Raw genomic sequence first — 11,542 nt, forward strand, 5'->3', positions numbered from 1 at the left:
ACGCACTGCCGGTGCTGCCGCCATCTCTCCTCGCGGCAGGCGCGGCGTGTCGCGTGTGCCCCGAGCCCGCCGGCGCGTTCGGGCCTCCGCCGCTTCCCGAGCCTCTCCCGCTGAGCTCCGGCCCGGCCCGGTCCCGCGTTATGGCCGCGTACAAGCCAGTGGTGGTCCAGGCGTGCCCCAAGCTCGGGGAGAGGATCACGCAGGACACGCTGTACTGGCGGGGATACAAGGTAGGGGGAGGCCCAGCAGTCGCAGTTACTGGTACAGAATGTCTTCTTTTACTACTTTGGTGCAATTATTTTTTTTTAAACACGTATGAGTTAGTTTTTAAGTTCAGACCACGTAATTAATGGGTAAGTTGTAATGAGTGAATTGGAAAAAAATTAAAAGAGCAGGAGTGGCCTGTCAGAAGTGAAACTTATTATCCTTGCACCTAAAAACCGTTTTGATTCTTAGGGAGTTTTAAATTCTTTGTAGGAAAAAAAGCTTTGACTTTGCTGTTTTCATATTTGATGGTGTCCTTATGTGTATTTAACGATCTTTATCACAACTGTTTTAGACACCTGTTCAGATAAAGGAATTCGGTGCAGTAAATAAAATTGACTTCTCCCCTGTCCCGCCATATAACTACGCTGTCACAGCATCCTCGAGGGTAAGTGGCCTTTCTGAGGTTTTTATGCTGTTGTTCTTCAGCTGGCATGACACCAGGAGATGTAATTCCCTCTTGTTTTGGCAGATCCACATCTACGGCCGGTACTCTCACGAGCCCATCAAGACGTTCTCTCGCTTCCGGGACGCGGCGTACTGTGCCACCTACAGGGACGACGGGCGCCTGCTGGTCGCCGGCAGCGAGGACCGCAGCATCTCCCTTTTCGACGTCAGCGGTAAAGCCCCGCTCAGGCAGTTCGAGGGTCATACCAAGTAAGGCAGGACTGGTTTGTTTTGTTTGCGTGCGAAAGCTTCTGTGCTGTGTTTGCACACCACAGGCTCATCACAGACCGGGTGGTTTCTTAAAGATCGCCTTGTTCCACCGCTCCCACCACAGGGCAGGAATGCCTGCTGCTAGCCCAGGTTGCTCAGAGCCCCATCCAGCCTAGCCTTGAATGCTGCCAGGGAAGGGGCATCCTCATCTTCTGTGGGCAACCCGTTCGAGTGCCTCAGCAATATTCAGTATTTACATTAAATTATAGTCGTTAAATACATTAAATATATGTCTGCTTCACATGCTGCTGAAAATCTGAGTAGATCTGAGTTACGTTGCTTTCTACTGTCTCATGGAGATCTTACTGAAAAGTAGGTTTAAGTAAAATTTAAAATGGGAGTGAGTTTTTAAAAAAATTAAATACGAATCAAGTATGTAGAAAAGTAAATGCATTTTCTCTTTCACACAGGTGTCTCTTAATATGTTTTGTAAATACTGTCTTGTGAGTACATTGCATTGATAAGTACATCTTATTGATGCTGGTTTGGAAAAGATTTTTAAAATATGTCTAAACAAAATCAATGAAGAAAAACTCCAGGAAAAGCAGGAATTGCTTAAAAAGCTTCAAAAACAAAAATGAAAAAGTGCATAATGGTAGCGTGACGTGAGGAAGAAATTAGGAGTTCTGATGTATCAGTGAGGAGAAGACAGTGGTAATGCTTCAACAGACTTCTGTGCTGTGAAAAATTGATTTGTGTTTTATCTGCGTAGAGCAAGAAGAATCCCCCTTTCAGTGGGAAATACCCAGACTGACCTTCAGAGTATTTCTGTTTGAGGTCTGTTTGCAAATTGGGTGTTCCAATGGCTAGGTTAACTTCATACCTGTGCATACCTGCATTTGCATACCTGTGTGTTCTGCCAACTCCTGTTGGGATAATACAGTGATAACAAAGACTTCAGTAGTGATTTTAAAGGGCAAGAAGATAGTTGAAAGCAGCCATACTTGAAATTTGCTGTTATAAAGTGAGGCTTCGTAAGTTCTGATATTAAACACTGCACTTCTAGGTTAGAGTACTTTAATAAACTCTTCATACAAACTAACTGTTCTTGAAACATGGATATATTTTAACTTTGGGTGTTATGGACTTTGTTTTCTAGACCAGTTCATCTAGTGGGATTCCTGTCTGATAAATACCGAATATTTTCTGGTGGTGATGATTATTCATCAAAATTGTGGGATATTCCAAGTGCCACAGAAATCATCTCTTACAGTGAGCATACCGACTATGTGAGATGTGGCTGTGCAAGTAAAGTGAATGCAGATGTCTTCATAACAGGTTTGGTTTTGTTTTTTATTTCTACTTCTTTTGGATTGAATTGAAGAAAAATGCTGAAAGATAGTTTTTGATGCACTAGGGTCATATTTATTGTATTTTGGTCATGAAGGATCAGTTTGCCTGTGCAATACCTACTTTATTGTTCCTTTTTTTGCTTGCTTTTTAAGCTTGACACTGATGTTCTAGGGGAAACTGCAGGAACTGAGTCTATTAGGGTTAACAGAACTTGTGAAAGAAAATATTGTGAATGTATCCTTTGGCTGGGAGTGACTGAAATGTTGTACCAAGTTTCTGGAGCAGGACTCTAGTTTGTACAGCCCATAACTGGCAGACTCAAAAATGTGAGGTCATGTGGAGTTACTTGGAACCAGCTGCTTTTGGTTTTCCTAGCAGTAGCTTTGTATCAATCTGTGGAAAACTGTGAAAAAACCCTAGTATTCCTTTTTTCCTGGGGCACAAGAAGGTAGGTTTCATCAGGTTGCTTGATATTTGTTATTACAAATACACTTCATTCATGGAAGTAAAATGAAATGAAAAAAAATTACTTTTACAGACTGACAGGTAGCTAGGGCTAGAATTAGAAAATTTGTTGCCCCAAGGCTGTAAACTAGCCAAGGTAAGTCACAAGGTGTTTTTACACGTATGATTTAAAACTATTGCTATTAGCCCGGAACTCCTTTAGATGATAGTACACAGCTGTTTTACTTCTTGAACTAGTTGAAATTATGAAACTGATTTATGCTGATGTTTGCAGGTTCCTATGATCACACTGTGAAACTGTTTGATGCACGAACAAAGAGTAGTGTCATGACAATAGAACACGGCCATCCTGTGGAGAGCGTGCTTCTCTTTCCATCTGGTGGACTGCTAGTATCTGCAGGTAATTCTATAAGAGCAAATAAATCAAATATCTTTTCTGTGGTCCTCATTTGAAGAATACTTCAGCTACTTGCTTTTTGTGTGCTGTTTTAGTTTGATAATGAAGTGGTAAGTGATGTAATAATTGGATTTTTCAAATTATCTTCCGTAAGAATCTGCGTTTATGTGGCAGGTGCAAGTAGGGGTCTTTCCTTTTTGTCTTTGATTTAATATTCTTGTAGTTTCCACTTCCCCCCTGCCCCCAAAATAATTTGTAATAACAAAATGCAGACTCTATTTGGCCCACTTCTAAAGTGAAGGAATTAACATACTTAGGTTTTGAAAGGATGGGACAAAAAGCATGTTGACAAGCTTTTTTAGTCTCTTGTTGCTATTCCATCAGAGGTACTGTAACCCCATAGTTTAAAGATTTTTTTGGTAATGAGTATGATTGGAGAATGGTTGAATCATTCAGGTCCATTCAGAATCGCCTAAAAAAAGAGCAGGCTTGTGCCAGGAGATAGAATGGAAGAGGATGGTGAGTAGGTACAGAAAACTTTGAAGAGGCAAAAGTACTTGTGAAGGAAATACTGCATCACTCTGAAAACTTCTTCAGAGAATCATAAATATTTACACATATATGTTTTGTGTGCTCCTCTTTACAGGAGGTCGATATGTCAAAGTTTGGGATGTACTAAAAGGTGGACAGTTACTAGTTTCACTTAAAAATCACCATAAAACTGTGACTTGTTTGTGCCTGAACAGCTCTGGACAAAGGTTGTTGTCAGGATCCCTCGACAGGTTGGTATATTTTGTGGCTTCCTTATGGTTGCATTCTTTAGGACCTTTTTTCTTTGAAAGGTATTATTGCACATCACTGTTAACCTGTTTGTGGTAAACTGTACTATGCTTCTAAGATTCAAACTGTTACTATGATTCTATGGTACAATTTAATCTTTCTTCTCACTAATCTGAATATCAATAAGGATTGTGTGTGCCATTTGGGAATGCATATGGGGAACTTCTGAATAAAGGTTCAGTTTTTTTAAATGTCTAAACTGACCTTTCCGGTCTTTGGAAGTTAACTGTTTTTAACTTTAATACAGTTTAAATATCTGAAAGTGTACTAGTATTCACTTTTTAAAGCCTGTGTTTTGTGTCTCGCTGCTTTTGCTTCTTGTACCCAAGAGTGCTTGTAAACATGACCTCTTCGCTTTTTTTGTTTGGTATCAGTTGATGAGTACTGATAGTTGGTGTCTTGTGTCTGAGCATTAGACATTAGAAATACAAAGTGATGTGAAATGACACTGCATCTGTTTTCCTCCTCTCTCCTGTATTTCCTAGGCTACCTCAGGCTTTATAATTACATAACACTAGTTTTTGTCCTTGTAAGATAATATATTTTGTTTTCTGATTTGTTCAATTTTTCATGCTTCCAACCAAATCCTTAAAGGGCAGCTGGATACAAGATTATCTACAGATTTACTCCCAGATATTGCTAGTAGATCTTGTATTTAAAATTTAAGAACAAATTTGAAGAGATGCTGTCTTAGTGTTTTCCTAATATGCATTTCTGAATTCAAATAATCACTACGCCTGCCTTCAATATCTTCTTCTGTTCTTGCCCCATTTCACCTTTTTTGAGGTAAGAGCACTTCTGACTTGACTTATGGGATACCTTTTAACATATTGTTGCAGGAGTAATACCTAAGAAGCTCAGTGGTAGTCTGAGGAATCCATTATATTAATTCTCAGTTTCCTTGAATGATCTGTAGAAGATGAGAGTGATGAAGTTCCTGTAAAGTGACTGCAGTAAATCTCTACTTACAGCTTTTTTATCTTTGCTCTTCCATATAGGCATGTGAAGATTTACAGTACTACATCCTACAAAGTGGTCCACAGCTTCAACTATGCAACATCCATCCTCAGTCTTGCGTTGTCGGTAAGCGCATTAGAAGTCTTCCTAGACCAGAAGGGAATTCCTGATACCTTTTAAGAAAGTAAAGTAAATAATTGTTGCTTTCCTGGCTATTGGGTGTTTCAAAAGAATGGTGTACATGCAAAGTAGGGTTGGATATGTTTCTCCTGAATAACAAGCACTAAGAGTTTTTAAGCATAATAGATTCAAATACCGTGTTACCTGACTAGATCAGTGCAATGTCTTGTGTTTATGAATGACAGTGTACATCATAGGGAAAGTATTCACTTTAGAAGGAGGTCCTTTGACTTTAAGGTGATTGTACTCACCTTTTGCCTTTCAGGAATGCTGTGAGTCCTTTCACATGGCAGCAATAAAAAAAAAGTAGTTAATTTGTTGAGAAATTCAGAATAGGCTGTGAACTTGCTTTAAAAGTTGCTGTCAGGTTGGTCTGAGGAAGAAAGAAGAAGATTGTGAGCATAAACAAATTTGTTTGTCAAGGCATGTCTTGGAAGTAGACAGCAGAGACTCTTACTTCTCAGAAGCACTTGATTTCCAGTGGATAAGTTACCTGCTGGCCAGAAATTTGGAGGCTAGCACCAGTTTTTAAGCATTACTGTTGTCATGTAGTACCCCCTTATGTAGCCTTTGAAGGACATGTGGATGGGCCTGTGAGGGGTCTTTACTACCTTTGTTAATTGTCCTTTTCTGCTGGAATGTAGAAGGTATGTGTGGGTAGTGTCTTCGTTTCCTACTGTATTACCTAGGGAGCTGAGCTAAAATAAATTCGGATTTTTTTTTTCTTTTGAAGTGAAGAATCCACAGCCTTTTAAGACCCTATGGCATCTGGAAAATATGCAATACCTGTAGTTTAACATCTCTAGAGTGTGTATAATACATCTTTTGAAGTATAATCTTGTTTTCTCTTGACCAAACAATTTGAATTTTAAATGGTCATACAAGAACATTATAATGCCTTTACTGAGTCAAATCAAAGGTGGGTCTAATTCCAGATGCTGCTTCCAGCTGTAGCCAGCCATAAGGAAATGCATATAGAAAACTAAACACAGGGAAGTGTATTGATACTCTCCCAAATTCCATTTTCAGATGAGAAATGAACTCATCAAAGTGTAGTTTCGGTGTAGTTCAATTAATTACTATTGCATAAGCCTGTTCAGTCTCTCCTTGAGCTTGATTAAACTTGAAACCTTGCCTAGATTCCTTGATAAGGAGTTCCACATTTCTGATACTTGTGTGAAGAATTGCTCCCTATTGTTCCACTTGAATCTTCATAACCTTCAGTTGATGCTCTTAAATGAGCCATTCATCAGCTGATCTCCATCTATTCCTGTCATAATTCTGTAGGCTTTTATTATATCATATAATCGTGGAATGGCTTGGGTTGGAGGGGATATTAAAGGTCATCTAGTTTCAGCCCCCTGCCCTGGGCAAGGACACTGCTGGACCAGGTTGCTCAAAGCCCCATCCAGTCTGGCCTTGAACACTTCAAGGGATGGGGCATCCACAATTTTTCTGGGTGAAATTTACACCCACTTCATTATATAAGTGAAATTACGTATACCAATGACTGGTGTTTTGAACAACTTTCAGTTATTTTTCAAATCCTGCTGTTCCATGGTAGCTTTGCTTTCTCATAGGTTCTGTTCATGCCTGCTGTATGGTACCTAATAGCCAAAGGTAGTTGTATGCTGTTGGAAAAAGCAAAACCTTATAGTTACAGAAGGGTGTTAATGCATATTTGAGCTTGATTCACTAGTCAGTCTATGATGTTGCTTATGAACATAGCCTGGAAGCTATCCCTGCCTTGAACGAAGTATTCAATCATGGAAACTCAAAAAGGTGCATTCCACATTAAGTCATCTGTGATACTGTGATTTGAACCTTGTAATGAAACATAAAACTATAAAAATGTATATGATAGAGCACAGGTAAACACTGGGTCCTAACTCTGTGATTTCTTTGTGCTAGCCTGAAGATGAAACCATAGTTGTAGGCATGACCAATGGGGTGCTAAATGTTAAACACAGAAAACCAGAAGAAAAGAATGAAAGCTCTCAAAAGAAGAGACAACCAGCATATAGAACCTATGTGAAAGGAAAAAGTTACATGCCAAAACAGGTATGTGGTAAGAAAATATGTGCTGAAACATTTCTGAAAAATTGGTTTATTTGAATGTGCTGAATTGGAGAAGGGGAAGGGTATAATATATAAATATTATATAAAATAATATATAAATATAAATATAATATAAAAATTTATTTATATTGTTTACATTAAATTTATATATTGTATAATTCTATATAATATATAAAATTATTCATGATAAATGTATCTAATCCATTATATGTGTGTGTGTGTATTTGTCTTACTGTGAACTATTTTTTTGAATTATAGGAAGATTTCTGTGTCAGTAAACCTGTAAAACGTGTTTTGAGAAAATACGATAAGCTGCTGAGGAGCTTTCAGTCTTCCAAGGCTCTTGATGCAGTACTGGAGGTGAGGCATTTTCTTCTTGACAGAGTTTTATGCATCACCTGATGTTAATTTTCCCTGTATGTCATACTAATTTTGTTTTAGTGTATAACTAGAAAGGAGTCTTAAGCTGGGTTCTGTTTTGGTTTTGCTGACACCAGTATTGTGTGTAAAGATGTTGCCTTGGTACTAAACTCTTCTTATATGTGTCCAGCCACCCATCATGCTTCATACCCCTGAAGTCACAGTTGCAGTGATGCAGGAACTGCATCGCAGAGGAACACTGAGAAGCGCACTTGCAGGCCGAGATGAGAAACAAGTTAATCTCCTGCTTACCTTTGTGGCAAGGTATTATTTTAACATGAGCTCCCTCTGGATATTTTGACACTTCTGTTCCCTAATAACTCGCCATAGTTTCAACAGATGACTGGTAGAACACTGGTACTCCTGAAATCTCACATGCCTTTTCTATTCTGATACCAAGGTTTTGGGATAGGTTTGAAACAGTTTACCTGTTAGCACAGAATGGTTTTGCTGATGAGCTATTCTACTTCTTTGCCAGACACTCTACCCTTACTCTGTTATTTTCTGTCTCCTTGATGAAATTTGTGTTTTTATGTACTCAAGGCTTTTTGACACTCCTCCAGCCCCCGCTGGCTTCCTGAAAGGAAGAGGGCAAATACCACATATGTGGGTTTTTTTGACTTGCATCTCTGAGTGCTGTTCTGTGATGTCTCTTCATCAAGAAAAATTTGTCTGTATGCCTGTGTGAGAAAGCTGCTTGTTGGTGGTGGAGCACAGTTGACAAAACCAGTAAAATAGGAATGTCTTCTAATTTTGCAGGCGTGTGATTGAGCCAAGATTTACTCCTGTGCTGGTTATTGTTGCCGATATGATCACTGGTAAGACAATACAAAAAAGATTCTCAAAGCCATATAGCTAGCTTGCAAATAAGATTGAAAGTGCTGCATTTTTAAGAAACCAAACCTTAATGGCTCTGTTTATATCTGTGGGCTTAGTGTCAAGAGAATGATCCAAAAAAGAGATATTTCCAGATAACTTTGACCATAGTCAGGATTTGGTTTGCACAGGAAGCTCCTTGTGGTCTCAAAGTACCTTTGATACTTCATGTTTCTGTGTTTACATAGTACAAATAACTTCCTCTTATTTAGTGATGTAAAAATAGTATGTGAGGTCATAAAAACTTCTGTTTCTGTGAGTTTGGCATACTGCTGCTGTAAGTACATACAGCTTATGCTTTCAGAACAGACAACATTAAAGTTGTCTTATTTTTTCAGAATGTTGGACTTCTGCTAGAATCCTTAAATGTATCTCTAACTAGCTAATATAATTTTTGCCTTTTTATACATCTATGGATTCTTAACTGATATTTTTCTTTATAGACATTTATCAGCCTGTGGTTGGGCAGTCAGCAATAGTTGATAAACAGTTCCTGAAACTCCAGCAAGCTATTGGAAAAGAAATTGACTATCAAGAAGAGCTACTAGAAGTTTTGGGAATGATGGATACACTGTTTGCTACTTTTATTAAGAAAAGTGATATGTGTCTAGAAGAGAACAAAAGTAATGGTGTCACGGAGATCATTGAAACAAATAGGAATTACTGACACCCATCTCAACAAATTGTCACAATTGTGAACTTGAAAGACATGACCTGTTCTCCTGGTAATTTCTTATAATAGTGACTTTCAAAATAAGCCTCTCTATGTTGAAGTTCTGTCTTTTAAACTGTGTTGCTGAATAGGCTTGATTACTGAAGATAGAGAAAGAGGACATTTTCAAGATTGTCCATGCAATATTTTTCAAACAATTTAGTTTTAAAGTTTTATTTCAGAGTTACATAACTTCCTACATTTACATGGGATTTACATGGACTCATTTTTGGTAGCAGCAGGGCTGCATGGGTGGCTTCTGTGTGAAGCTGCCAGAAGTTTCCCTCATGTTTGGCAGAACCAATCCCTGGTTGCTCCAAAGATGGACATGCTGCTGGCCAAAGCTGGGCCAACTAGAAATGGGGATAACAAAGTTATTGTGAAGTTGTAATTGTGGCCACAGAAGAGCAGAGTGAGAAGATGTGAGAAGAACAACCCTGTGGACACCGAGGTCAGTGAAGAAGGAGGGGCAGGAGATGTTCCCAATGCTGAGATTCCCCTGCAGCCCATGGGGAACCATGGGGAATGCAGAGATCCACCTGCAGCCCATGGGGGAGCCCATGCTGGAGCAGGTGGATGCCTGGAGGAGGCTGTGACCCTGTGGGAGACCCATGGAGAGAGGGGCCCTGCTCCCAGGCTGGAGCAGCCTGCCCTTGGAGGACTGCACCCGTGGAAGAGCGACCACAGCAGTTTGGGGAGGACTGTTGCCTATGGGATGGACTCACTCTGGAGAAGTTCATGGAGATCTGTCTCCATGGGAGGGGAGCCCAAAGTGCAGGAGGGGAAGGACTCTTCTCCCTGAGCAGTGGGAGAAGCCACAGGTCGTGAACTGACCATAACCCCCATTCCCTGTCTCCCTGTGCCACTGGGGGAGGAGGTAGAGCTGGGAAGGAGGGAGGGGTGAGGGGAAGGTGTTTTTAAGGGTTTATTTTACTTCTCATTGTCCTCTCTAATTTTGTTTAGTAATAAATATACTTAATATATCTTAGTTGAGTCTGTTTTGCCTGTCATGGTATTTGATGAGTGATCTCTCCCACTCCTTATCTCAACACATGAATCCCTTGTTATATTTTCTCTGCCCGGTCCAGCTGCAGAGGATTGAGTGAGGGACTTTCATGGCTGCCTGGTGTGTAGCCAGCACCAGCCCACTACAGCTGTCCAGTACTGTCAGCAGTCAAAAATTTTCAGTTTTTATTTACCAGAAAATAATTGTTTGTGTAATTTTTATGTGTCACTGTCTTTATTTAAGGGTAATATCCGATCTCGCATCCTTGAAAATACAAAGAAAACAGCATATACATTTGATAACACTTGGCTACATTGTTTTTTCTCTCCCTGCTTCATCTCCATTTAAGATTTTAATGAATTCACAGCTCACAGCAGAATGATTCAAGAAGTGCATACTTAGGTATATTGGAAAAGTTCAGTTTACCTTTTTTCATGATGTGTATGTATTTATGAGTTACAATTTTTCTAGAAAATAGGTGATACTTCTAAAGGGGAATTAATTTGAATTAAAATAATGTAATGAGTAAAGTACCAATGAGAAAATATCAAGCTAAATATCAAAACTCAATTTTGTGTAATTCTTCCACTTTCAATGTGCAGTAGATGGAATTTGAGTCTATTGTTTGAATGCTAGGGTAATGGTTTATTTTAACTTCAAGCAGGGCTGGATCAGTATGAATACAATGGAAAGAGGTGTGCCAAAGGCTGTTGAGTACATGTAGTATGTCATTAGGGTAGAACTTTGTTCTTAGCCTGTTCTATGGCTTGAATTCTCCTATAAGCCTGGAATTTGGTATGTAATAGAAATTTCTTGCAAAATTAATTTGCTCATGTAAGACATTGAAAGGCAGATATAAGTGGTAGAAATAGCTAGAAAAATTTTGCAAGTTCTACTTAAAATCTTTACAATTGTGACTGAAAAGCATGGAGTGCTGTTAGGTCTGCCCTTAAATTGGGATGTGAACAATATATGTTCCTGACTACTACTGTTACTGGTTTTGAAGTTAGAATGATAACAGGTAATAATGAGGAACAAACTTCAAACTTTAGTTTGCTTACTTAACTATTTTTATTTTTTATTTTGTTTGTGTTAATAGACCTAGAACCTCTTCTGTCTTTTAGGAAATCAGTGTACTTCTTTTAATTGTGTGACTTAATCAGGCAGTAGCACTTAGATGTCACACAGAATTAATTTTCGGAGTGGAGATGCAGGGGATGCTTATCTTGGAGCCTCCTTATTCTGTGAACTGGTAGTGTTTGGAGTTGAAGGAGCACATTTCTCTTTGCAGCATAGTTTTTTTTCTATGGCTTGAAAACCACTAACCTTGACATAA

The 11,542-nt window shown here is 39.1% G+C and overlaps 1 protein-coding gene across 2 annotated transcripts; it reads left to right on the plus strand.

Moving 5' to 3' along the window:
• Position 1: 1 nt before the first annotated feature.
• On the plus strand, positions 2–10,508 carry UTP15 (UTP15 small subunit processome component). 2 transcript variants are annotated; one of them, XM_071425179.1, is made up of 12 exons: positions 3–230; positions 560–652; positions 737–921; positions 2,081–2,259; positions 3,014–3,139; positions 3,783–3,918; positions 4,975–5,059; positions 7,025–7,174; positions 7,451–7,552; positions 7,743–7,876; positions 8,372–8,430; positions 8,932–10,508. In XM_071425179.1, the coding sequence occupies exons 1-12, from the start codon at positions 141–143 to the stop codon at positions 9,153–9,155; spliced, it is 1,563 nt and encodes a 520-aa protein (XP_071281280.1). In that variant the 5' UTR covers positions 3–140; the 3' UTR covers positions 9,156–10,508. The 2 variants fall into 2 exon arrangements, with proteins under 2 accessions (XP_071281279.1, XP_071281280.1); XM_071425178.1 differs by having other exon boundaries at positions 2–230; positions 560–921.
• The last annotated feature ends 1,034 nt before the right edge of the window (positions 10,509–11,542 follow it).

The sequence above is a fragment of the Agelaius tricolor genome, unplaced genomic scaffold, assembly GCF_023055355.1.
Source record: "Agelaius tricolor isolate 1412-34295 unplaced genomic scaffold, bAgeTri1.0.p SCAF_4, whole genome shotgun sequence".
NCBI classification, from domain to species: Eukaryota; Metazoa; Chordata; class Aves; order Passeriformes; family Icteridae; genus Agelaius; species Agelaius tricolor.

What these genes read in the sequence shown, in the direction of transcription:
- UTP15 (XM_071425178.1), top strand. Translation starts at nt 141, where the DNA reads ATGGCCGCGTACAAGCCAGTGGTGGTCCAGGCGTGCCCCAAGCTCGGG. An exon ending in CAGTTCGAGGGTCATACCAA is followed by an intron (nt 922 to 2,080) that starts GTAAGGCAGGAC and finishes TTTGTTTTCTAG; the next exon opens with ACCAGTTCATCTAGTGGGAT. An exon ending in CTCTTGATGCAGTACTGGAG is followed by an intron (nt 7,553 to 7,742) that starts GTGAGGCATTTT and finishes ATATGTGTCCAG; the next exon opens with CCACCCATCATGCTTCATAC.